The following is a 27,382-nucleotide window of genomic DNA, read 5'->3' as shown; positions in this document are numbered from 1 at the left end:
TGACCTCGCCTTCTGGATGATAGCGGGGTGAACAGGCAGTGGCTCGGGTGGTTGTTGTCCTTGATGATCTTTATGGCCTTCCTGTGACATCGGGTGGTGTAGGTGTCCTGGAGGGCAGCGCAATAACGACCTGCCTCTTTCTCATTGCACTCCACAAGGAGGCTGCCTGTTATGCGAATGCAGTAAGCCAAGGTACGTTGCTACTTATCATAATCACTAGTTAATTACACATGGTTGATGATATTACTAGATATTATCTAGCGTGTCCTGCGTTGCATATAATCTGACTGAGCATACAAGTATCTGACTGAGCGGTGGTAGGCAGAAGCAGGCGCGTAAACATTCATTCAAACAGCACTTTCGTGCGTTTTGCCAACAGCTCTTCGTTGTGCGTCAAGCATTGCGCTGTTTATGACTTCAAGCATTGCGCTGTTTATGACTTCAAGCCTATCAACTCCCGAGATGAGGCTGGTGTAACCGAAGTGAAATGGCTGGCTGGTTAGCGCGCGCTAATTGTCGTTGTGTTGCTGGTTCGAGCCCAGGGAGGAGCGAAGTGAGGGACAGAAGCTTTACTGTTACACTGGCAATACAAAAGTGCCTATAAGAACATCCATTAGTCAAAAGTTAATGAAATACAAATGTTAAAAGAGGGAAATAGTCCTATAATAACTTCAACCTAAAACTTCTTACCTGGGAATATTGAAGACTCATGTTAAAAGGAACCACCAGCTTTCATATGTTCTCATGTTCTGAGCAAGGAACTGAAACGTTAGGTTTCTTACATGGCACATATTTTACATGGAACATATTGCACTTTTACTTTGTTTTTGCATTATTTAAACCAAATTGAACATGTTTCATTTTTTACTTGAGGCTAAATCGAAATTTATTATATATAAAGTTAAAATAAGTGATCATTCAGTATTGTTGTAATTGTCATTATTACAAATAAAAATAAAATAAAAATTGTCAGATTAATCGGTATCGGCTTTTATGGTCCTCCAATAAATCGGTATTGAAAAATCATAATCGGTCGACCTCTACCACACACACACTTAAAGGCTTCATTCACATGCATACACACAACTCACCTTTTTAAAGGCCTCGTGCATACACCTGTCCATAAACTGCTTACAGTTTTCATCCGCATCCGCCAGACCTGAGAGAGAGACAGAGTGAGAGAAAGAAAGTGAGAAAGTCTGTAGTTATTGATTGACAACTGGGTGTAAAATAATGCGTGAAAAGCATCCAACAGTTACAAGTCACAAAACCCACAACAACAAACCCACCCCACCCACTTAATGGCTCTCTCTTACCGTGTTTGGCAAGGCAGGTGGCTGCAATCAGACATTTGCCCAGTGACTCCTCCCTCTTGTAGGGGATTGACCAGTGGTCAGTGAACACTCTGTTCTCCAGTTCATACAGGTTAGTGGTGGGGAACTCCATACTGCTGCCTGAACAATTCCCATTCTCATCATTACTCCTCTGAAACACACAAACATTTTATAGTTCTACCAGTGTTGTAGTACTCTAGACTGGTCTTGAGAGTCCTGGTCTTGTCTAGGTTTCGGATAACATTTTTTTTTTCAAATACACACACAAAAAAGGTATTTAGTCAGCCACCAATTGTGCAAGTTCTCCCACTTAAAAAGATGAGGCCTGTAATTTTCATCATAGGTACACTTATTTTTCACCATAATTTGCAAATAAATTCATTAAACATCCTACAATGTGATTTTCAGGATTTTTTTCCCTCATTTTGTCTGTCATAGTTGAAGTGTATCTATGATGTAAAATTACAGTCCTCTCATATTTTTAAGTGGGAGAACTTGCACAATTATTGGCTGACTAAATACTTTTTTGCCCCACTGTGTGTGTGTGTGTGTGTGTGTGTGTGTGTGTGTGTGTGTGTGTGTGTGTGTGTGTGTGTGTGTGTGTGTGTGTGTGTGTGTGTGTGTGTGTGTGTGTGTGTGTGTGTGTGTGTGTGTGTGTGTGTGTGTGTGTGTGTGTGTGTGTGTGTGTGTGTGTGTGTGTGTGTGTGTGTGTGTGTGTAAAAAAATGAATTGGTCTTTATTCCGTCTCTGACATTGAGGACTTGTAACTTCTTCGAGACCAGCAGAGTAAGAAACTCAGTCAGACTCAGCATATAAAACTGCTTGGTCAGGCCAAACAACCACCCTCCTTTCATGACACATTAACATCTAATCGCCTATTGAATCCCGGGCTTCCTACTTTACTCGTAACATTACTGTCCTTTACTTTCATTGAAAAATATCCTCAAACTGTCACGCTCGACAGAATGTCCTTTGATTCGCCTGCATGAATGCGGCAAATGTTTGAGAGTTGTGCGCTCACAATTATTTGGGGAGACGGGGAAGTTGGAACATATTGTCTTTATCTATTATCGACCAGCTTGGGTTAGTGATCATCTGTAGTGGTTCTCTGCCATTAGCACGCATTCTCTCACCATTCCGACTGTCTAAAGAATCAATATGTTCTTCTGAAATATAAACATAAATACTGGACATTTTGAACTCATTATGGTGGTTATTTGATACAGTTAAAATCATGGTCTTGAATTGGACTTCATTTTTCTGATCTCGGTCTTGACTCGCCCCCCTCCCGGTCTTGGTTCTTGACTAAGACTCGATTTGCTCCGGTCTATAATAAAAATCGGTCTCACTTTGGTGGTCTTGAACACAACACAACAGGCTGAGGTGGGTGTGTTCAATAACCCCTCTGACCTTTCAGTACAGCATACCAATATATGATCGATGGAAGGATGAAGGGGGAGGGAGGTTTCAGCCATCTTCCTTCATAGAAAGAATTGGGAAGAGATGAGCTCTAGATCTAGGTAGGTGCTCCCCAGAACAGCACAGTCCAATCAGAGACCCAGACAGCATGATCTGTTGACCTGTCTTTTAACAAACAACTGGGGTCAGGATCCTAGATTGAGATGACTCCAGGACTACAAAGCATGTGTATAGGAGAATCTCATTAGAAATAAGTTTTAGTGTAGAAATAGAATAATCTGGGTTAATAGATACTACCTGGGGAGGTTTCTAACTAGCTACTGCTGAACCAATAGGCAGTTGTCACAGTTTCCTCTCAGCATTATTAACACAGTAACAATAACAGTACTAGTACTGTTTTCCTGCCTGAGGAGAAGCTAAGGGGAAGACTGGAGCTCTGGGCTTCTCTCAGGAGGATGGGGTGTGGTGTGTTTGTTAGTGTGTCTATGTCTTTCTGGTATGAGTGTTTTTATTGAGTGTGTGTGCTGCTGTGTTTATGTACGCATGTATGTATGTTGCGCAGGGCAGCTAGGTAACCATATGAGAATGTAGGGATGTTTGTGTGTGGAGCTAAATTTAGGATGAGAATGCAGGGCCACAGACCCGTGACATGCCTCCTAACAGCAGACAGCAGAGACGCAAAAACAAGCTGGAGAGGGAGATGGAGGAGAAAGAGTGGGACGGAGGGATTTGTCTGGCGTAATAGTCTGAATGTGAACCATTTGAATATGTAACCTGAAAGAAATGTTTTAAATATAGAAACAAAACAGGGCTGCTTTTGATGCAGACGGTTCCTGGAAAATGGGGTACATTTGAAAACATTTCGCAATGCTGTGACCTAATGAATGCAACCCGGGTGTCAGAGACACACACACATGCCCACACCCTGGTGATCAACGTCACCATGCACACAGTTTCGCATTGCAATGAAGACAGCGGGCATAATCTGCTGTGTGTAGAGAATAGAGATGGTACCCTAACCGCTAGACTAGAGAGATACACCGTACGATCGAATGCTAAGCAGTTGCTTGCCATACCAAGCGGTGATGCAGCCAGCCAAGATGCTCTCAATGGTGCAGTTGTAAAAATAAAATAAAAATTAAAAACATTTTTAAAAAGGATCTGAGGGCCCTTGCCAAATATTTTCAGCCTCCTGAGGGGGAAAGAGGCATGGTCATCAAGACTGTGTTGGTGTGTGTGGATCATGATAGATCCTTAGTGATGTGGACACTGAGGAACTTGAAGCTCTCGACCCCTTCACTACAGCCCCGTCGATGTGAATGGGGGGCGTGCTCGGCCCTCTGTTTCCTGTAGTCCACGGTCAGCTCCTTTGTCTTGCTGAAGTTGAGGGAGAGGTTGCCGTCCTGGCACCACATTGCCAGGTTTCTGACCCCCTTATCAAAATGCAACATTCCAAAATGTAGCTGACTGTCCTGGATGTTGTCCTCTAACCAGTGAAGTAAAAATACAGCCTATCCAGTTCCATGTGGTTTTAGAGTTGTGGTAGTTTAAACAGCACATACGATGAGTGATGTATTGCCACTTGACAAAACGACAGGGTTTTGGAGCTTGTGCAGTTAATAAGTAGCTCCTTAAAAAAAATACATATGATTACTATTGTTGCACATGTATATGTAGATAGTACATTTAATGTTTAGGTTTTCAATATATCACAAACTATGATTGATTCGGACACTTTAAAACTGTTTTGACATTGGACTATTATTAATCATTATGTCTTAACAGGAAGCAGCAACAGCAGTAGTTTCAATTTAAGTATTAGGAATATAAACTGATCTTTCAACATAAAATATCCAATGGTATTTTACTTAATCAGGTAAAACTTGATGAATGAGACCAAAAATGTGTGCGATTGAGTTATTTTGAGGATACCCAAATCACCAAAACGGTTTTGTCCGGCCCCAACTTGATGCTCTCTAGCCAGCTTGCAGATGCTGAATGCTGGAGACATCATGTAGTTAGACATCACGTTGTCACTGGACTATGAACAATTTAAATCACTTTTTTTATTAGACAATATTTAAAACACAAGATTGCCACATCAGGTTCACGGGCGATTGCGAAATCTCAGCTTCTCTAATGTACCTAGTTGTAGCCAGCTTTAGTTCGCGTAGCTAACGTTGACTAGCTACATGTGTACATTTTAGTCATTTAACAGACGCCCTTATTCAGAGCCCATACATGAGCAATTAGGGTTAAGTGCCTTGCTCATCGACGGATTATTCACGGAGTGGGATCAGGGATTCCAACCAGTGACCTTTCGGTTACTGGCCCAACGCGCTTAACCGCGAGGCTCCCTGTCGACTTCGGCCTAACAACACCGGTGCCAATATCCAACAAACACCGGCTTCTCGGGCATCATCAATAGCTCCATTACGCTAAACTGCATACAGATGTGCATTTCCCCAAGATAATGAATGCGAAGATCTTAATATCACCACATTCACTCTGCAAACCGGCTTTATTAATAACGATTGCAAACACTAGTTAGTTGGTTAGCACGTTTGCCCATGTAACGTTAGAGATTCGCGCATTCCCCATAACTAACTAACTAACTAACTAACTACCTAGCTAGCTAGCTGTCAAGCAACAGCTACATTCTGAATCGGATGTTGGCTAGTGCGCACCCAATTTCAATACTGATGATGAAAGTATCTAGTGCTGTATTTACAACTCAACTAGCCGAATGTCGAATTGATGCAGACCGAGATGGAGCTAACGTTAGCCAACTGTAGATTGAGTTATGCATGCCGCGGATTCCCTCTATATGTTGCCAGTCAGGCGCTATGCAGTATTGTAGGGCGAGCCCTGTCTGGCTACCTAGCCATCATCATCGATAGATTTTATAGCGCTAACGACGTTAGCTAACTTGTGTTCTAGCTTACGAAGCCAGCGAACTAACGTTACTATCCTTCTTCACCCTTACCTCGCTCTCCACCACATCGTGGTATGCGGGAGGTGGGTCGAACCCTCCAGTCCCGGTCCGCCCACTGGACTCCCCGTCTCCACTCGGGCCTGGGGCAGGGCCACTCTCCATCGGCTCATATCCATACCCAAGACCGGGGCTTTCGTTGGTCAGGAGCGCAACAGCCTCGTTGATGTCGTTCTTCGCCAGGCGTAGCGCCTTGCGTATCGCCACTGCATCTGGGAAACCCATGCAGAGGAGAGTTGTCATATGTTGTTCCTCTTCTGTCTCCATGGTTAAGTTTTGTGTCTCAGGCTAGCTACAAACGGGATGTAAAACAGCACAGCCCTGTAGCGGTGCACGGCGCCATGTTTACAATCACGCAGGCTGTCACGATGGTTCACTGGATACTTCCTGCGTAGAACGTCAGCACCCTGACCCACCCATCTGAACCGAAGAGAGGACTGAGGATCCCCTTTATTTTACCCCAAAACCTCTAACATTAGGCTGACTAGTTAGCTCTGCAAACACTAACATTATGTTTCACACTGATTCGAAGTGTTCATAATGCAACACGACTAGACAAAACACTCGACCTCACTACACTCGAACAATGACAAAACAAAACAATATACACTCGAACAATGACAAAACAATATAAATATAAAACTATCAATCAATATGAATAGGAAAAAGATAAATTAATTGTGTTATTGTTTGTGTGAAGATGGTTAGTGGTGACAACCACACGACGTAACACGCACCTGTCAAGGTGTAGCTCGAATTCAGAAGAGGGGGAATAATTCATTTTTATAATTTTATTGAACCTTTTATTTAAATAAAAAAATATCGAACATTTATTTAAGTCAGTTAAGAACAAATTCGTATTTACAATGACGGCCTACCAAAAGGCAAAAGGCCTTCTGCGGGGACGGGGCTGGGATTAAACATGACAAAATGTATTAAAAATATAGGACAAAACACACATCATGACAAGAGAGACACCACAACACTATATAAAGAGGGACCTAAGACAACAACATAGCATAGCTGCAACACATGAAAACACAACATGACAACAACATGGTACAAACATTATTGGCCACAGACAACAGCACAAAGGGCAAAAAGGTAGAGATAACAATAAATGTCACGTGAAACTCCATCATGTGACTGGCGGAAAGGCAAAATGGCGGCCACGGGAGAGGAGGCTGCTGCGATGGATAGCATCTCCAGAGTACCCCCTGTCCATCCTACCGTTCTCAGCCTGGGAGGGAGCTCCGAACCCCGGGGAGAGCCTGGCGAGACTGCTGCTGACGGCCAGGTTGTGCCCGCGGCGCCCAAGAAGCCTACCAGCAGCAGTGAGTGGTGCTTGCTAGCTTCCAATTCCAGCTAACCGTAGCAGGTCGACAAACACAAATGGGCCAATGGAGACGCCCTTGCTGCAAATTGATGCGCTATTTTAGTTATTGAGAGCAAGAAGATGAACAATTTGTTGTTTACTCTGGCCATCTTCTGCTATGAGACTGGTGTTAGTACCTTAAGGACCGGCTCTAGCCTCTTGGGGACCCTAAAACATGATGCCATGTTAATTATATAGTATCTGAGTGAGAGTGACTCTCAAAATCAATGGGGGTCCCATGGAGATTAGTGCCCCTGGGCGGTATTTGTCCATGATAACTGACTAGACTAACATAGCAATCTAAAAATTGTTAGCTGACATGGCTAATTGAGTGACTGTCTGACTGACAAAACAAGAGAGAAACTGCTGATGTAACAACCACATGTTGAACTTGCACCTTGTGTATTCTAACTCTAAACATTAAGTTGAGACCCCAACTGAGTTAATATATACACTACATGACCAAACGTATGTCGACACCTGCTCGTTGAACAGCTCATTCCAAAATCATGGGCATTAATATGGAGTTGGTCCCCCCCTTTGCTGCTGTAACAGCCTCCACTCTTCTGGGAAAGCTTTCCACTAGATGTTGGAACATTGCTGTGGGGGCTAGCTTCCATTAAGCAAACGTTGCAACCCGAGGACAGACGATTTCTATGCGCTTCAGCACTCGGTCATCCCGTTCTGTGAGCTTGTGTTGCCTACCACTTCGTGGCTGAGCCGTTGTTGCTCCTAGATGTTTTAACTTCACTATAACAGCACTTACAGTTGACCAGGGCAGCTCTAGCAGAGCAGATATTTTATGAACTGACTGAAAGATGGCATCCTGAGCTCATCAGTATGGGCCATTTCACTGCCAATGTGTGTTTATGGAGATTGCATGGCTGTGTCCTTGATTTTATAGACGTGTCAGCACACATGTGGCTGAAATAGGTGAATCTGCTAATTGGAAGGGGTGTCCACATACTTTTGTGTGTGTACAGTACCAGTCAAGTTTGGACACACCTACTCATTCAAGGTTTATTTTGACTATTTTCTACATTGTAGAATAATAGTGAAGACATCAAAACTATGAAATAACACATGGAGTCATGTGGTAACCAAAAAAGTGTTAAACAAGTCTGTTTTAGAGTCTTCATAGTATCCACCTTTTGCCTTGATGACAGCTTGGCACACTCTTGGCATTCTCTCAACCAGCTTCACCTGGAAGGAGTTCCCACATATGCTGAGCACTTGATGGCTGTTGAAAAATAAATGACAGTCCCACTAAGCGTAAACCAGATGTGATGGCGTATCACTGCAGAATGCTGTGATGGCGTATCACTGCAGAATGCTGTGATGGCGTATCACTGCAGAATGCTGTGATGGCGTATCACTGCAGAATGCTGTGATGGCGTATCACTGCAGAATGCTGTGATGGCGTATCACTGCAGAATGCTGTGATGGCGTATCACTGCAGAATGCTGTGATGGCGTATCACTGCAGAATGCTGTGATGGCGTATCACTGCAGAATGCTGTGATGGCGTATCACTGCAGAATGCTGTGATGGCGTATCACTGCAGAATGCTGTGATGGAGTATCACTGCAGAATGCTGTGATGGAGTATCACTGCAGAATGCTGTGATGGCGTATCACTGCAGAATGCTGTGATGGCGTATCACTGCAGAATGCTGTGATGGCGTATCACTGCAGAATGCTGTGATGGCGTATCACTGCAGAATGCTGTGATGGCGTATCACTGCAGAATGCTGTGATGGCGTATCACTGCAGAATGCTGTGATGGCGTATCACTGCAGAATGCTGGTTAAATGTGCATTGAATTCTAAATAAATCACAGACTGTGTCACCAGCAAAGCACCATCACACCTCCTCCTCCATGCTTCACTGTTGGAACCACACATGCAGAGATCATCTGTTCACCTACTCTGCGTCTCACAAAAACACAGCGGTTGTAACCAAAAATATAAGACTCATCAGACCAAAGGACACATTTCCACCTGTCTAATGTCCATTGCTCGTGTTTCTTGGCGCAAGCAAGTCTCTTCTTATTTATGTCCTTTAGTAGTGGTTTCTTTTAGAGGTCGACTGATTAATCGAAATGGTTGATTAATTAGGGCCGATTGCAAGTTTTCATAACAATCAGAAATCGGTATTTTTGGACACCGATTTGGCTGACATTTTATTTTTTTATTTAAAAAAATTAAGAATTTCACCTTTTATTTAACTAGGCAAGTCACTTAAGAACACATTCTTATTTTCAATGACGACCTAGGGACGGTGGGTTAACTGCCTTGCTCGGGCAGAACGACAGATTTTTACCTTGTCAGCTCGGGGATTCAATCTTGTAACCTTACTGTGAACTAGTCCAACGCTCTAACCACCTGCCTCTCATTGCACTCCACGGGGAGCCTGCCTGTTACGCGAATACAGTAAGAAGCCAGGTAAGTTGCTAGCTAGCATTAAACTTATCTTACAAAAAACAATCAATCAATCATAATCACTAGTTATAACTACACATGGTTGATTATATTACTTGTTTATGTAGCGTGGCCTGCGTTGCAAATAATCGATGTGGTGCGCATTTGCGAGAAAGGACTTGTTGCTCCAACGTGTACCTAACCATAAACATCAATGTCTTTCTTAAAATCAATACGCAAGTATATATTTTTAAACCTGCATATTTAGTTAATATTGCCTGCTAACATGAATTTCTTTTAACTAGAGAAATTGTGTCACTTCTCTTGCGTTCTGTGCAACAGAGTCGGGGTATATGCAGCACTTTGGGCCGCCTGGCTCGTTGCGAACTGTGTGAAGACTATTTCTTCCTAAAAAAGACAGCCAACTTCGCCAAACGGGATGATTTAACAAAAGCACACTTGCGAAAAAAGCACAATCGTTGCACGACTGTACCTAACCATAAACATCAATGCCTTTCTTAAAATCAATACACAGAAGTATATATGTTTAAACCTTCAAATTTAGCTAAAAGAAATCCAGATTAGCAGGCAATATTAACCAGGTGAAATTGTCACTTCTCTTGCGTTCATTGCATGCAGAGTCAGGGTATATGCAACAGTTTGGGCCGCCTGGCTCGTTGCGAACTCATTTGCCAGAATTTTATGTAATTATGACAACATTGAAGGTTGTGCAATGTAACAGCAATATTTAGACTTAGGGATGCCACCTGTTGGATAAAATATAGAACGGTTCCGTATTTCCCTGAAAGAATAAATGTTTTGTTTTCGAAATTATAGTTTACGGATTTGACCATATTAATGACCTAAGGCTCTTATTTCTGTGTGTCATTGTTATAATTAAGTCTATGATTTGATAGAGCAGTCTGACTTGAGTGATGTTAGGCAGCAGCAGGCTCGTAAGCATTCATTCAAACAGCACTTTCGTGCATTTTGCCAGCAGCTATTCGCAATGCTTCAAGCATTGCGCTGTTTATGACTTCAAGCCTATCAACTCCCGAGATTAGGCTGGTGTAACCAATGTGAAATGGCTAGCTAGTTAGCGGGGTGCGCGCTAATAGCTTTTCAAACATCACTTGCTCTGAGACTTGGAGTAGTTGTTCCCCTTGCCCAGCAAGGGCTGCGGATTTTGTGGAGCGATGAGTAACGATGCTTCGAGGGTGGCTGTTGTCGATGTGTTCCTGGTTCGAGCCCAGGTAGGGGCGAGGAGAGGGACGGAAGCTATACTGTTACACTGGCAATACTAAAGTGCCTATAAGAACATCCAATAGTCAAAGGTATATGAAATACAAATAGTATAGAGAGAAATAATTCTATAATTCCTATAATAACTACAACCTAAAACGTCTTACATGGGAATATTCAAGACTCATGTTAAAAGGAACCACCAGCTTTCAAATGTTATGTTCTGAGCAAGGAACTTAAACGTTAGCTTTTTACATGGCACATATTGCACTTTTACTTTCTTCTCCAACACTTAATGAAAAAACTATTTAAACCAAATTGAACATGTTTCATTATTTATTTGAGGCTAAATTTGTTATTGATGTATTATATTAAGTTAAAATAAATGTTCATTCAGTATTGTTGTAATTGTCATTATTACAAATGCATGTTAAAAAAATTGTCCGATTAATCGGTATTGGCTTTTTTTGTTCCTTAAATAATCGGAATCGACATTGAAAAATCATATTCGGTCGACCTCTAGTTTCTTTGCAGCAATTCAACCATGAAGGCCTGATACACACAGTCTTCTCTGAACAATTGATGTTGAGATGTCTGTTACTTGAACTCTGACGCATTTATTTGGGCTGCAGTTTCTGAGGCTGGTAACTAATTAACTTATCCTCTACAGCAGAGGTAACTCTGGGTCTCACGAGAGCCAGTTTCGTCATTCGCTTGATGGTTTTTGAGACTGCACTTGAAGCTTTCAAAGTTCTTGAAATGTTCAATATTGACTGACCTTCCTGTCTTAAAGAAATGGACTGTCGATTCACTTTGCTTATTTGAGCTGTTCTTGCCATAATATGGATGTGGTCTTTTACCAAATAAGGTTATCTTCTGTACACCACCCCTACCTTGTCACAACACAACTGATTGGCTCGAACACATTAAGAAGGAAATTCCACATTCACTTTTAACAAGGCACACCTGTTAATTGGAATGCATTTCAGGTGACTACTTCATGAAGCTGATTGAGCGATTGCCAAGAGTGTGCAAAGCTGTCATCAAGGCAAAGGGAGGCTACTTTGAAGAATCTCAAATATAAAATATATTTTGATTTAACACTTTTTTTCTCTTTCTTTTTGGTTACTACATGATTCCATGGTGGTTCTTTAAAAGTAATTTCCTCACCATCTTAAATAAGCATGCCCCTTTCAAAAAATGTAGAGCTAAGAACCGGTCCTTCTGTAGCTCAGTTGGTAGAGCATGGCGCTTGTAACGCCAGGGTAGTGGGTTCGATTCCCGGGACCACCCATACGTAGAATGTATGCACACATGACTGTAAGTCGCTTTGGATAAAAGCGTCTGCTAAATGGCATATATTAACCGATATAGCCCTTGGTTCACTCCAGACCGGGCTTGCCCTCGACCAGCACAAAATCATTGTGTGGCATACTGCACTAGCATCGAATTGTCCATGCGATATGCAACTTTTCAGGGAAGTAGGAACCAATACACACAGGAAAGCAAAGGCTAGCTTTTCCAAATTGAAATTTGCACCCTGTAGCTCTAACTCTAAAAGGTTGTGGGACACTGTGAAGTCCATGGAGAATAAGAGCACCTCCCAGCTGCCCACTGCACTGAGGCTAGGAAACACTGTCACCACCGATAAATCCACTATAATTGAGAATTTCAATAAGCATTTATCTACGGCTCCTGGCTACCCCGGCTAACAGCTCCGTACCCCCCGCAGATACTTGCCCAAGCCACCCCAGCTTCTCCTTTATACAAATCCAGATAACTGATGTTCTGAAAGAGCTGCAAATCCTGGACCTGTACAAATCAGCTGAGCTAGACAATCTGGACCCACTTTCTAAAATGATCTGCCGCCATTGTCGCGAACCCCTATTACTAGTCTGTTCAACCTCTCTTTCGTATCGTCCGAGATTCCTAAAGATTGGAAAGCTGCCACGGTCATCCCCCTCTTCAAAGGGGGTGATACTCTATACCCAAACTGTTACAGCCCTATATCCATCCTGCCCTGCCTTTTCTAAAGTATTTCGAAAGCCACGTTAACAAACAGATCACTGACCATTTTCAAATCCCATCGTACCTTCTCCACTGTGCAATCGGGTTTCCGAGCTGGTCACGGGTGCACCTCAGCCACGCTCAAGGTACTAAACAATATAATAACCGCCTTCGATAAAAGACAGTACTGTGCAGCCGTCTTCATCGACCTGGTTAAGGATTTCGACTCTGTCAATCACCACTGGGGCGGCAGGTAGCCTAGTGGTTAGAGCGTTGGACTAGTAACCAAAAGGTTGCAAGATCCAATCCCCGAGCTGACTAGGTAAAAATATTGTGTTCTGTCCCTGAACAAGGCAGTTAACCCACTGTTCCTAGGCCGTCATTGAAAATAATCATTTGTTTTTAACTAGTTATTTAAAGGTAAACAACCTTGGTTTCTCTGACTGCCTTGCCTGTTTCACTAACTACTTCTCAGTAAGTGTGTCAAATAGGAGGGCCTGTTGTCCAGACCTCTGGCAGTCTATGGGGGTACCACAGGGTATACTTCTCGGGCCGACTCTTTTCTCTGTATATATCAATGATGACACTCTTGCTGCGGGTGATTTCTTGATCCACCTCTACCCAGACGACACCATTCTGTATACATCTGGCCCTTTTTTGGACACTAACTCCAAACGAGTTTCAATGCCATACAACACTCCTTCCGTGGCCTCCAACTGCTCTTCAATGCAAGTAAAACTAAATGCATGCTCTTCAACCGACCGCTGCCCGCACCTGCCCACCCGACTAGCATCACTACTCTGGACGATTTTGACTTAGAATATGTGGACAACAACAAATACCTAGGTGTCTGGCTAGACTGTAAACTCTCTTTCCAAACTGATATTAAACATCTCCAATCCAAAATTAAATATAGAATTGTCTTCCTGTTTCGCAACAAAGTCTCCTTCACTCACGCTGCAAAAAATACCCTCATAAAATTGACTCTGCTACCAGTCCTTGACTTCGACGTCATTTACAAAATAGCCTCCAACAATCTACTCAGCAAACTGCATCCAGTTATCACAGTGCCATCTGTTTTGTCACCGAAGCCCCAGAACTACCCACCACTGCGACCTGTATGCTCTCGTCGGCTGGCCTTCGCTACATATTCGTCTGCTAGGTAAAGCTCCGCCTTAACGCAGCTCACTGGTCACCATAGTAAAGCTCCAGCAGGTATATCTCACTGGTCATCCCCAAAGCCAACACCCCCTTTGGCCGCCTTTCCTTCCAGTTCTCTGCTGCCAATGACTGGAACAATTTGCAAAAATCGCTGAAGTTGGAGACTTATACAGTTGAAGTCAGAAGTTTACATACACCTTTGCAAAATACATTTAAACTCAGTTTTTTCACAATTACTGACATTTTAATCCTAGTAAAAATTCCATGTCTTAGGACAGTTAGAATCACCACTTTATTTTAAGAATGTGAAATGTCAGAAAAGTAGCAGAGTGATTTATTTCAGCTTTTATTTCTTTTATCACATTCCCAGTGGGTCAGAAGTTTACATGCACTCAATTAGCATTTGGTAGCATTGCCTTTTAAATTGTTTAACTTGGGTCAAACATTTCGGGTAGCCTTCCACAAGCTTCCCACAAGTTTGGTGAATTTTGGCCCATCCCTCCTGACAGAGCTGGTGTAACTGAGTCAGGTTTGTAGGCCTCCTTGCTCGCACACACTTTTTCAGTTCTGCCCACAAATGTTCTATAGGATTGAGGTCAGGGATTTATGATGGCCACTCCAATACCTTGACTTTGTTTTCCTTAAGCCATTTTGCCACAACTTTAGAAGTATGCTTGGGGTCATTGTCCATTTGGAAGACTCATTTGCGACCAAGCTTCAACTGACTGATGTCTTGAGATGTCGCTTCAATATATCCACAGAATTCTTTCCTCATCATGCCATCTATTTTGTAAAGTGCACCAGCCCCTCCCGCAGCAAAGCACCCCCACAGCCTGATGCTGCCACCCCCATGCTTCACGGTTGAGATGGTGTTCTTCGGCTTGCAAGCATCCCCTTTGTCCTCCAAACATAACGATGGTCATTACGGCCGAACAGTTCTGTTTTTGTTTCATCAGACTAGAGGACATTTCTTTGTCCTCGTGTGCAGTTAAACCGTAGTCTGACTTTTTATGGCGCTTTTGGAGCAGTGGTTTCTTCTTTACTGAGCGGCCTTTCAGGTTATGTCGATATAGGACTTGTTTTACTGTGGATATAGATCCTTTTGTACCTGTTTCCTCCAGCATCTTCACAATGTATTTTGCCTTTGTTCTTGGATTGCTTTGCACTTTTCTCACCAAAGGACATTCATCTTTAGGAGACAGCATGTGTCTCCTTCCTGAGCGGTATGATGGCTGCATGGTTCCATGGTGTTTATATTTCTGTACTATTGTTTGTATAGATGAACATGGTACCTTCAGGCATTTGGAAATTGCTCCCAAGGATGGACCAGACTTGTGAAGGACCACAATTTATTTTCTGATGTCTTTGCTGATTGCTTTTGATTTTTCCATCATGTCAAGCAAAGAGGACCTGAGTTTGAAGGTAGGCCTTGAAATACACTGCTCAAAAAAATAAAGGGAACACTTAAACAACACAATGTAACTCCAAGTCAATCACACTTCTGTGAAATCAAACTGTCCACTTAGGAAGCAACACTGATTGACGATCAATTTCACATGCTGGTGTGCAAATGGAATAGACAACAGGTGGAAATTATAGGCAATTAGCAAGACACCCCCAATAAAGGAGTGGTTCTGCAGGTGGTGACCACAGGCCACTTCTCAGTTCCTATGCTTCCTGGCTGATGTTTTGGTCACTTTTGAATGCTGGCGGTGCTTTCACTCTAGTGGTAGCATGAGACGGAGTCTACAACCCACACAAGTGGCTCAGGTAGTGCAGCTCATCCAGGATGGCACATCAATGCGAGCTGTGGCAAGAAGGTTTGCTGTGTCTGTCAGCGTAGTGTCCAGAGCATGGAGGCGCTACCAGGAGACAGGCCAGTACATCAGGAGACATGGAGGAGGCCGGAGGAGGGCAACAACCCAGCAGCAGGACCGCTACCTGCGCCTTTGTGCTAGGAGGACCAGGAGGAGCACTGCCAGAGCCCTGCAAAATTACCTCCAGCAGGCCACAAATGTGCATGTGTCTGCTCAAACGGTCAGAAACGGACTCCATGAGGGTGGTATGGGGGCCCGACGTCCACAGGTGGGGGTTGTGCTTACAGCCCTACACCGTGCAGGACGTTTGGCATTTGCCAGAGAACACCAAGATTGGCAAATTCGCCACTGGCGCCCTGTGCTCTTCACAGATGAAAGCAGGTTCACACTGAGCACGTGACAGACGTGACAGTCTGGAGATGCCGTGGAGAATGTTCTGCTGCCTGCAACACCCTCCAGCATGACCGGTTTGGCGGTGGGTCAGTCATGGTGTGGGGTGGCATTTCTTTGGAGGGCCGCACAGCCCTCCATGTGCTTGCCAGAGGTAGCCTGACTGCCATTAGGTACCAAGATGAGATCCTCAGACCCCTTGTGAGAACATATGCTGGTGCGGTTGGCCCTGGGTTCCTCCTAATGCAAGACAATGCTAGACCTCATGTGGCTGGAGTGTGTCAGCAGTTCCTGCAAGAGGAAGTCATTAATGCTATGGACTGGCCCGCCCGTTCCCCAGACCTGAATCCAATTGAGCACATCTGGGACATCATGTCTCGCTCCATCCACCAACGCCACGTTGCACCACAGACTGTCCAGGAGTTGGCGGATGCTTTAGTCCAGGTCTGGGAGGAGATCCCTCAGGAGACCATCAGGAGCACGCCCAGGCGTTGTAGGGAGGTCAAACAGGCACGTGGAGGCCACACACGCTACTGAGCCTCATTTTGACTTGTTTTAAGGACATTACATCAAAGTTGGATCAGCCTGTAGTGTGGTTTTCCACTTTAATTTTGAGTGTGACTCCAAATCCAGACCTCCATGGGGTGATAAATTTGATTTCCATCGATCATTTTTGTGTGATTTTGTTGTCGGCACATTCAACTATGTAAAGAAAAAAGTATTTAATAAGAATATTTCATTCATTCAGATCTAGGATGTGTTATTTTAGTGTTCCCTTCATTTTTTTGAGCAGTGTACATCCACAGGTACACCTCCAATAGCTGAATCCACTCATTTGTAGGGATGTCCACATACTTTTTTATATATATATTTATGAGTATATACTGAACAAAAATAAACGCAACATGCAACAATTTCAAAAAGTTTACAGAGTTACAGTTCATATAAGTAAATCAGTCAATTGAAATAATAAATAAATAAGCCTTAATCTATGGATTTGACATGACTGGGCAGGGGGGCAGCCCTGGGTGGGCCACTGCGGAGCCAGGCCCAGCCAATCGGAATGAGTTTTCCCAACAAGAGCTTTATTACAGACATAAATACTCCTAAATTTCATCAGCTGTCCGGGTGGTTGGTCTCAGATAATCCCGCAGGTGAAGAAGCCGGATATGGAGGTCCTGGGCTGGCATGGTTACATGTGGTCTGCAGTTGTGAGGCCGGTTGGACGTACTGCCAAATTTTCTAAAATGTCGTTGGAGGCAGCTTATGGTAGAGAAATTAACATACAATTATCTGGCAACAGCTCTGGTGGAAATTCCTGCAGTCAGCATGCCAATTACACGCTCCCTCAACTTGAGACATCTGTGGCATTGTGTTGTATGACAAAACTGCTAATTTTAGTGGCCTTACTGTATATTGTCCCCAGCACAAGGTGCACCTCTGTAATGATCATGTTTAATTAGCTTCTTGATATGCCACACCTGTCAGGTGGACGAATTATCTGGGCAAAGGAAAAATGCTCACCAACAGGGATGTAAACAAATCTATGCACAAAATTTGAGTTTATTAAGAAACTGCTTATGCCTGGAGTCGGCCATGAGTACCTTTTTATTATATTAGAATGCAATAGCTAAGCCGACTATCACAGCACCATGCCAAGGGACTGGCAAATTTACATTTACATTTAAGTCATTTAGCAGACGCTCTTATCCAGAGCGACTTACAAATTGGTCCTACATCTGAGGTAGGAGTCAGCAGAATCCTCCAGAGTACGGATGATGGGATGTTTCTACAACATGTCAATGGTGTGTAACTCTGCTGTGTGTGTAGGTGACGGTGGGGTGGAGACTGCAGAGGAGGCTGTAGAACCAGACATCAATGAGCTCTGTACAGACATGTTCGATAAGATGGCGGTCTTCCTACAAGGAGAACTCACAGGTGTGCCTGTCTGTATTCCTGCATGTCTGTCTCCCCTGCCTGTCTCTGACTGACTGTCTTCTGTCTCTCCCTCTACATGTCTATACAGCTGCATACTAGTATATGCTGAGTGTACAAAACATTAAGAACACCTTCCAAATATTGAGTTTTATTACACTCTCTGTCATGTCTTCAGCATAACAACAATGTCATCTCCTGTTTCATGCTCCCCCATTTCCCTCTTCTCCCAGGCACCTGTGAGGACTACCGTCTGCTGGAGAATATGAACAAGCTGACCAGTCTGAAGTACATGGAGATGAAAGACATCAGCATTAATATCAGCAGGAACCTGCAGGACCTCAACCTCAAGTGTATGTTTATTAGCCTTTCAAACGTGAGGGGGAAGCTTGCGACCCTTTATGAAAATGACGGGGGGGGGGGGGGGGGGTTTACCTTAATTTAGCTGAAAAATATATTGTTTTGTGTGTTACAGACGCCAGCCTCCAGCCCTATCTAGACCAGATAAACCAGATTGAGGAACAAGTGTCGTCTCTGGAGCAGGCTGCTTATAAACTGGACACCTACTCCAAGAAGCTTGGTAAGACAGAAACACACACAGAGACAGTGTAGCATGCCTGTGGAAACACATACCGTAGCTTCATATTGCAAGTCTATATTTATACCAGGGCTGTAAGTGGAAAAGGGCCTACTGAGTTTGTGTGTAACCTTAACCCTCACCAGACTGACTGGGGGAGAGAAGTGGTAGATAGAAATACATATCTGTTAGCTCGTTCACTGTGGCTTCTCTATTAGAATCTGCTAGCAGTCTCAATAGCAGATGTGCTAAGAATAGCTGTGCTGCAGTGTTCAGCTCAACATTAAAGCCCCATGCAGTGTTTTTAATGTTGTTTTTTTAATCATCACAATATGTCTAATAAATCACTGTTTATTTAAACGACTCCTAAATATATATTTGCATCATTTATTACCCTGTTCCTCTTTTGGCCATTGAAATGCTCAGTCTGATCGTGTGGGCGTTAGGAAAGAAGTTTGAAGATATTCACATACACAGCCCTGATTGGCTGATAGGATGATCTAGAGTCCACCCGCTTACCTTGATGAACGATTATTGGTCTTTTATAATCAGATCAGATTGTAACGTCATGATCTGGGCCGAAAACTCCATCCCACCTGAACAGGCTGTGTTATTTCGACCTCATAGTGTCATATTAAAAATGCACTGGCCCTTGAATATTAGCAACAGCCTTATGGTGCCCTCTGCTGTTTAAGTTCACCTCTACACCCTGAGCTCCAGCAGAGAGCGCTAGCACACTGTCCCAAATGAACAGCTAAAAATGAACTTCCCTTGGACACTACTCCTAAGTGTGTGTGTGTGTGTGTGTGTGAGAGACTAACTAACCTTCCTGCACAGTCAGTCAATCTGTCTGTCTCTCTGCAGAGGCCAAATTCAAGAAACTGGAGAAGCGATGATGAGTAAATATGGAAGAAGATTATATGGAAAGGAGGAAAAGGGGTTGATGGAGGAAGTCTGAGGGGGTACTGGTCCTCCTTCTCCCCGTCTGTTAACCCTTTTGATCTGAGGAAGCAACACCCACATCTTTACAACACCAGCCTTATATAGAGAGGTATGAGGTAGCCTGGGGTTGGTTGGAGGGATATGGATCATTAAAGTTGCTTGTCGATGGGGCTTTGGGTAGTTTGAGTCCATATTCCTGTTAGCAACATTCCAGGCCGCTCTGTGTCGTCCTGTCACTATGACAATTTACTTCCTGGATTTAGTGAATTGACCCCTACCTTGGTGCACACTACCCTAGAATCAGCAACCTCCTTCTAACCTTGAAGGTACACAGCTAAGAAGATGACAACCAAATTCACTTTTCTATTGATGGAGCTTCTTTAAATGTTTTCCTCTGCTGGCATCATGAACTGAATTCAAACCTTTTTTATGATCTTTATAATACTTCTTTGCTTGTGTATACTAATGTCCCTTAAAAGCATTGACATACATGTTTGATTGCAGCATGTGCACAATGTATCTTCTAAAAACATGAACTAATGATAATAAATCTGTGAAGGAAACTGATGTGTTGTCATTTGGTCAGCAGATGGAAGCGGTACTCCATGTTCATAAGGAAGTGCAGGCTGTGTATGTGAGACTAGGGTGGATCTCCCAGACCCCAACCAACCAACCAACCACACACACACAGACCCCCTCTGCACCCTAACTAACCACAAACCCTCTCATATCCAGAGCAACTTACAGGCGCAATTAGGGTTAATAGCCTTGCTCAAATGCACATTGACAGATTTTTTCACCTAGTCATCTCAGGGATTTGAACCAGTGAACTTTCGGTTACAGGCCCAATTCTCCCTGTCTTTCTCCCCCTTCTCTCCCTCTTTTGTCCTGGAGCAAAGCAAATCTGATATCATTGCCAGGGGCAATAGATTATCAGAGTGGATGCCGATATGGCCTCCTGCACTGCTCTCCTGTGTGTATGCAAGTGGCTGCATGGGGGTTGTGAGTCTGTGTGTGTGTGTTTGTTTGTAGGGGCTTAATCTAAAGCAGGTCTCTGTCGTTAGGCCAGTGAAGGCCCAGCTCATTATTCATAATGTAACATTATTTACCCCGCTCTCGCTCTCTCCCCTAGTCGATAAATGTTTCAACATGGTGTTTTCATTTGTTGCTGCAACTTACAATCTTCAGGGGGTACAATATATGACCAACTCTGTTTGAACTCAGGTTGTCTGAGCGCCACAGGACGGTCGACTCGCTGAGACAGCATCATGAGTGTAACGCTGCGTATGGGGGGTTAAATCCGATACGTAGGGGAACGGGACAAGGGAGGGAGAATTAAATGAGGCTCTGGTTTCTTTACCCTGTCATCCGACTCTTTATTGCTCAAGAAAGAGTCTCTTATTTTTATGTTTGTACTTTTACCCATTTTTCTCCCCAATTGGTAGTTGGTCTTGTCCCATCGCTACAACTCCCGTACGGATTCGGGAGAGGCGAAGGTCGAGAGCCAGGCGTCCTCCACAACACGACCCTGCCAAGCCCCACTACTTCTTGACACACTGCTCACTTAACCCGGAAGCCAGCCGCACCAATGTGTTGGAGGAACCATTGTACAACTGGCAAACAAAGTCAGCTTGCAGGCGCCGACCCGCCATAAGGAGTTGCTCGAGCGCGATGGGACAAGGCCATCCTGGGCGGCCAAACCTTCCCCTAACCTAGACAATGCTGGGCCAATTGTGCGCCACCTCATGGGTCTCCTGCTCACGGCCAAATATGACACAGCCTGGGATTGAACCCAGTCTGTAGTGACACCACAAGCACTGCGATGCAGTGCCTTAGACCGCCGCACCGCTCAGGAGAGGCCCAAAGAGTCTTATTTAAAGCGAGGCGTGATCGAGGCCTGCTACAGTCTTATCAGGAGGCTCCCTGAGGACATCCCTGCAAGTGCCAATACAGTTTACTCTGATTTATTATATGAATCTGTGTATCCACTGAAAGACGGAAACAAAGCCTGACAATCACACACTCTAGATCAGGGGTTTTCCCACCTCTCCTCTGGGACCCCAAGACCTTTCACAATTTTGTTGTATCCCTTAACCAGCTCACCTGATTCACCTATTCAAGGGCTTGATGATTAGTTAAAGTTGATCAGGTGTGCTAGCTGTCGATAAGTTTTAAAAAACATGGAACGGCTGGGTGTCCCCGAGGGAATGGTTTGAAAACCCCTGCTCTAGATGGATAGAAAGATAGATGGGACACTAGCCAGTATTGGCACATAAACATATTATGCGTACGCACAGACTGTTCTTACTGGTACTGACCACAAAAGTCCCTGAGAGAGTCCTTGAGAAATATGATTTTAGAAATATCAAACATCAATCAAGATGGCCAATTACAATAGCAGGGCAGGATGCCACACCACACTGTTGAGTAAGTGAGGGGTTCTGGAAAAGCTCAGTTGGAGTCATGAAGTGTGCATGCGCATGTGTTTTTCAATTTTCTGCTTTGATGTGTGGTACGTCTCTGTTCTCGGCACCATGTCTAACTGGTACCAGGTCAATGCAGGTCCCACTGTCTCCCAGACCTACAGGCACCCGAGTCCCTATGGGAGAGACTGGTGAGGGGTCAGAGGAATCTTATCTTCACTGCCGACAGAGATGGCCGCCTCGCTTCGCGTTCTTAGGAAACTATGCAGTATTTTTTTTTTTTTTTATGTATTATTTCTTACTTGTTACCCTAGGAAATCCTAAGTCTCATTACATACAGCGGGGAGGAACTATTGGATATAAGAGCAACGCCAACTTACCAACATTACGACCAGGAATGCAACTTTTCCGAAGCGGATCCTAAGTTTGGTCCACCACCCAGGACAATTGATCGGATCACAGCAGGCAACCCAAAACAATGGCGCTGCAGAAGGGGCAGATTGAGCAGTCTTCTGGTCAGGCTCTGTAGATGGGTACATCGCCCACCGCTCCTGAGTATACTACTAGCCAACGTCCAGTCTCTTGACAACAAGGTAGACGAAATCCAAGCAAGGGTTGCCTTCCAGAGAGACATTAGAGATTGTAACAATCTCTGTTTCACGGAAACATGGCTCACTCGGGGTACGTTATCAGAGTTGGTACAGCCACCTGGTTTCTTCACGCTTCGCACCGACAGACACAAACATCTCTCTGATAAGAAGAAGGGCGGGGGTGTATGCCTTATGATAAACGAGTCGTGGTGTGATCATAACAACATACAGGAACTCAAGTCTTGTTTTGTTCACCTGACCTAGAATTCCTTACAATCAAAAACCGACCGCATTATCTACCAAGAAGACTCTATGTAAACTGGAAACCACATATCCTGAGGCTGCATTTATTGTAGCTGGGGATTTTAATAAGGCTAATCTGAAAACAAGGTACCCTAAATTTTAGCAGCATATCGAATGCGGAACCCGGGCTGGGAAAATTCTGGATCACTGTTACGCTAACTTCCGCGATGCATACTAAACCATGTCTCGCCCTCCTTTTGGCAAATCTGACCACGACTACATTTTGTTGCTCCCAGCCTATAGACAGAAACTAAAACAGGAAATGCCCGTGCTGAGGTCTGTTCAACGCTGGTCCGACCAATCTGATTCCACGCTTCAAGATTGCTTCGATCACGTGGACTGGGATATGTTCTGGATAGCGTCAAACAACAACATTGATGTATAACGCTGATTCGGTGAGTGAGTTTATTAGCAAGTGCATCGGTGAATTTGTACCAACAGCAACTATTAAAACCTTCCCCAATTAGAAACCGTGGATTGATTGCAGCATTCGCACAAAACTGAAAGCGCGAACCACTGCTTTTATTCAGGGCAAGGTGACCGGAAACATGACCGAATACAAACAGTGTAGCTATTCCCTCCGCAAGGCAGTCAAACAAGCTAAGTGTCAGTATAGAGACAAAGTAGAGTCTCAATTCAACGGCTCAGACACGAGAGGAATATGGCAGGGTCTACAGCCAATCACGGACTACAAAAAGAAAACAAGCCCAGTCTTGGACCCCGATGTATTGCTCCCAGACAAACTAAACAAGTTCTTCGCTTGCTTTGAGGACAATAAAGTGCCACCGACACGGCCCACTACCAAAACCTGCGGACTCTCATTCAATGCAGCCAACGTGAGTAACACATTTAAATGTGTCAACCCTCGCAAAGCTGATCATATCATCTCCACCCTACCTGACACCGTAGACCCACTCCAATTTGCTTACCGCCCCAATAGGTCCACAGGAATTGCAATCACACTGCACACTGCCCTAACCCATCTGGACAAGAGGAATACCTATGCAAGAATGCTGTTCATCGACTACAGCTCGGCATTTAACACCATAGTACCCTCCAAACTCGTCTTTAAGCCCGAGACCCTGCAATGTGCAACTGGGTCCTGGACTTTCTGACGGGCCGCTGATCCTCAACACTGGGGGCCCCACAAGGGTGCGTTCTCAGCCCTCTCCTGTACTCCCAGTTCACCCATGACTGCGTGGCCATGCACGCCTCCAACTCAATCATCAAGTTTGCAGACGACACTACAGTAGTAGGCTTGATTACCAACAACGACGAGACGGCCTCAGTGTGGTGTCTGTAAAAACAACCTCGCACTCAACATCAACAAAACAAAGGAGATGATCGTGGACTTCAGGAAAAAGCAGAGGGAGCACCTCCCTATCCACATCGATGGGACAGTAGTGGAGAAGGTGGAAAGATCCTCGGCGTACACATCATGGACTAACTGAAATGGTCCACCCACACAGACAGCGTGGTGAAGAAGGCGCAACAGCGCCTCTTCAACCTCAGGAGAATGAAGAAATTTGTCTTGTCACCAAAAACACTCAAACTTTTACAGATGCACAATCGAGAGCATCCTGTCGGGCTATCTCCGCCTGGTATGGCAACTGCTCCGCCCACAACCGCAAGGCTCTCCAGAGAGTAGTGAGGTCTGCACAACGCATCACCGGGGGCAAACTACCTGCCCTCCAAGACACCTACACCACCCGATGTCACAGGAAGGCCAAAAAGATAATCAAGGACAACAACCACCCGGGCCACTGCCTGTTCACCCCGCTATCATCCAGAAGGCGAGGTCAGTACAGGTGCTTCACAGCTGGGACTGAGAGAGTGGAAAAACAGCTTCTATCTCAAGGCCATCAGACTGTTAAATAGCCATCACTAACATTGAGTGGCTGCTGCCAACATACTGACTCAAATCTCTAGCAATGTTTGGCATGTTTCTGTCGATATTATGGAGCGATTTGATTGCTTTTCTGATTTCCGTGACCAAGTTACCTGCTGCTAGCTTTACAAAATGCTATGCTAGGCTATCGATAAACTTACACAAATGCTTGTCTATCTTTGGCTGTAAAGCATATTTTTAAAATCTGAGATGACAGGGTGATTTAACAAAAGGCTAAGCTGTGTCTCATATTTCATTTGTGATTTTCATGAATAGGAATATTTTCTAGGGTTATTTATGTCCGTTGCGTTATGCTAAAACTCCCATGCGGGTTTGGGAGTCACAAGAAGTTTTAAATGAACAAGTCACAAATTTCCTGTCTAAGAGAATAAAAATATCTGAGTAGTTTGGCGTTAGATCATAGTTTAGAGTTGGTGTGAGCACATTTTCTGGTTGTAAATATGTTTTCTGATTGAGATGCTGTTTACTCTGAAGTTCATGGTGTTCAGTATTTGTTGTAGTATGACAACTAAATTACAACTTTTGGTAAAGGCATCTTTTTCATGACAATGAAATATTTGGGTATTTCTGTTGATTTTCTTTTTAAATACGTTAATAAAATGTCATACAACCTGACTATGACATCATAAACCAACCAATGTTGTGTGCAAGGCTGTTAACTCTTATCTCTGCTAGCTAGGGGTAAATACTTCCCCCTACCTGCAGACCACAGCAGGGTATGTGTGTACGTGCATGTGCACCACCATCTCCAAAGTGTGTATGTACCACTATGTTTCTGATTGATGGCATGGGCCCCCAGCTTCAGAGATATTTACACACAATAAATAGAGCACATCTAACCTGGTCCAGATGCCTGCTGTGTGTGTCCTCCCCTAGTCCGGACCCCTGCTCTGCTCATGTCACAGCCCTCCTCCAGGCTGGATGGCATTAACAGCAACTACATCCATGTGGTTCACATTGTGGCTGTGATGGATAAGTGATGTGTGTGTATGTGTACCACAAAAACATCCACCTCCATGGGGTGACTCCTGAACCCACGTTTTGTGTGTGTGTGTGTGTGTGTGTGTGTGTGTGTGTGTGTGTGTGTGTGTGTGTGGGGGGGGTCTACTAACTGTAGACTTCCATGCCTCCTCTCTCTGGCCCTGAGTCCCCACTGCATGGCAGTTTCATACAGGAACAAACAGGTAGAGATGGTGTTACGTAATATCAGCTACCAGCTCTAATGCCAGATTCAGCAAATTTAGCGAATTTAGGATGATTCGTCTTCCTGGTTCTATGGTGATAACGTCCGTGGCGCATCCAATGCAACTTCTGCTTTGTTTTAATATTTTATGCCCACGGGGGGAAATGATGGTGCATGTAAGTCTGACATCGCCTATTTAAAACAAGTTGTTTTGTTTAGCATTTGATTATAATTATTCCTTTAAAAAAAATTTGCCTTATCAATTATTAATTTAATCTTGTATATTGTCAATGTTTGTCAAATCCATGCTCAGCCATAATGCAATTTACAGTAGGCCTAGCCCCTATATCAGTGTGAATGATATTGAAGCCATGCAATTACTTGGAACAATGTGCACTACAAATGCGTTAAAGATAGGTCTACATTTTGTTATTTCGTTTCTGTAAGTGATTTAACAAACTATAACAGACTAACTTTGGAATTTGAGTTTATTCCAAGGCAAAGCATAAAAGACAGTTAATACACAGCTTGATGCTGATTGGCCATTGAGGGGGCAAGCCTCTGCACACCCACAACTTGTTTATTCATCAAAACCCAGCCCTTTTGTGACAACGCAAGCAAGTGTGCCTATAATTGTGATAGGGGAAAAAGCAACAATGTTCCTGGCGAAGAAGGCTGATATTCTGCAAAAGGTACAGGGATTGGACTGCTGAGGACTGGGGTAAAATAATTTCTCTGAATCCCCTTTCTGGTTGTTTGGGTCATCCGGAAAAAGCTTGTCCGAAGAAGACAAGGTGAGCGCTAGCATCAGTCCTGTGTCAAGCCAACAGTAAAGCATCCTGAGACCATTCATGTGTGGGGTTGCTTCTCAGCCAAGGGAGTGGGCTCACTCTGACAATTTTGCCTAAGAACACAGCCATGAATAAAGAATGGTACCAACACATCCTCCGAGAGCAACTTCTCCCAACCATCCAGGAACAGTTTGGTGACTAACAATGTCTTTTCCAGCATGATGGAGCACCTTGCCATTAGGAAAAAGTGACAACTAAGTGGCTCGGGGAACAAAACATTTATATTTTGGGTCCATGGCCAGGAAACTCCCCAGACCTTAATCCCATTGAGAACTTGTGGTCAATCCTCAAGAGGTGGGTGGACAAACAAAATCCCACAAATTCTGACAAACTCCAAGCATTGATTATGCAAGAATGGGCTGCCATCAGTCAGGATGTGACCCAGAAGTTAATTGACAGCATGCCAGGGTGAATTGCAGAGGTCTTGATAAAGAAGGGTCAACACTGCAAATATTGACTCTTTGCATCAACTTCATGTAATTGTCAATAAAAGCCTTTGACACTTATGAAATGC

At 44.1% G+C, this 27,382-nt stretch overlaps 2 protein-coding genes across 5 annotated transcripts in view; one reads left to right on the top strand and one right to left on the bottom strand.

The window, feature by feature from the left end:
• Positions 1-6,182, bottom strand: part of usp24 (ubiquitin specific peptidase 24) — a 50,957-nt gene extending 44,775 nt beyond the window's left edge. For all 4 annotated transcript variants that reach the window (XM_046352935.1, XM_046352936.1, XM_046352937.1 and 1 more), the window contains exons 1-3: positions 5,740-6,182; positions 1,317-1,485; positions 1,092-1,159 (exon numbers count right to left, since the gene is read on the bottom strand). In XM_046352935.1, the coding sequence (XP_046208891.1) occupies positions 1,092-1,159; positions 1,317-1,485; positions 5,740-6,012 (510 nt within the window). In that variant the 5' untranslated portion in view covers positions 6,013-6,182. The remainder of the gene's footprint in view (positions 1-1,091; positions 1,160-1,316; positions 1,486-5,739) is intronic.
• A 689-nt stretch (positions 6,183-6,871) lies between these two features.
• bloc1s2 (biogenesis of lysosomal organelles complex-1, subunit 2) lies at positions 6,872-20,172 on the top strand. The gene is made up of 5 exons (XM_046351731.1): positions 6,872-7,079; positions 17,986-18,093; positions 18,324-18,443; positions 18,566-18,670; positions 19,532-20,172. Exons 1-5 carry the CDS (start codon positions 6,908-6,910, stop codon positions 19,561-19,563), a joined length of 537 nt encoding a protein of 178 aa, XP_046207687.1. The 5' UTR covers positions 6,872-6,907; the 3' UTR covers positions 19,564-20,172.
• The last annotated feature ends 7,210 nt before the right edge of the window (positions 20,173-27,382 follow it).

Source organism: Oncorhynchus gorbuscha, linkage group LG06, assembly GCF_021184085.1.
Source record: "Oncorhynchus gorbuscha isolate QuinsamMale2020 ecotype Even-year linkage group LG06, OgorEven_v1.0, whole genome shotgun sequence".
NCBI classification, from domain to species: domain Eukaryota; kingdom Metazoa; phylum Chordata; class Actinopteri; order Salmoniformes; family Salmonidae; genus Oncorhynchus; species Oncorhynchus gorbuscha.
The sequence above is the reverse complement of the archived record's forward strand: the minus strand, read 5'-3'. Positions and strand labels throughout refer to the sequence as shown.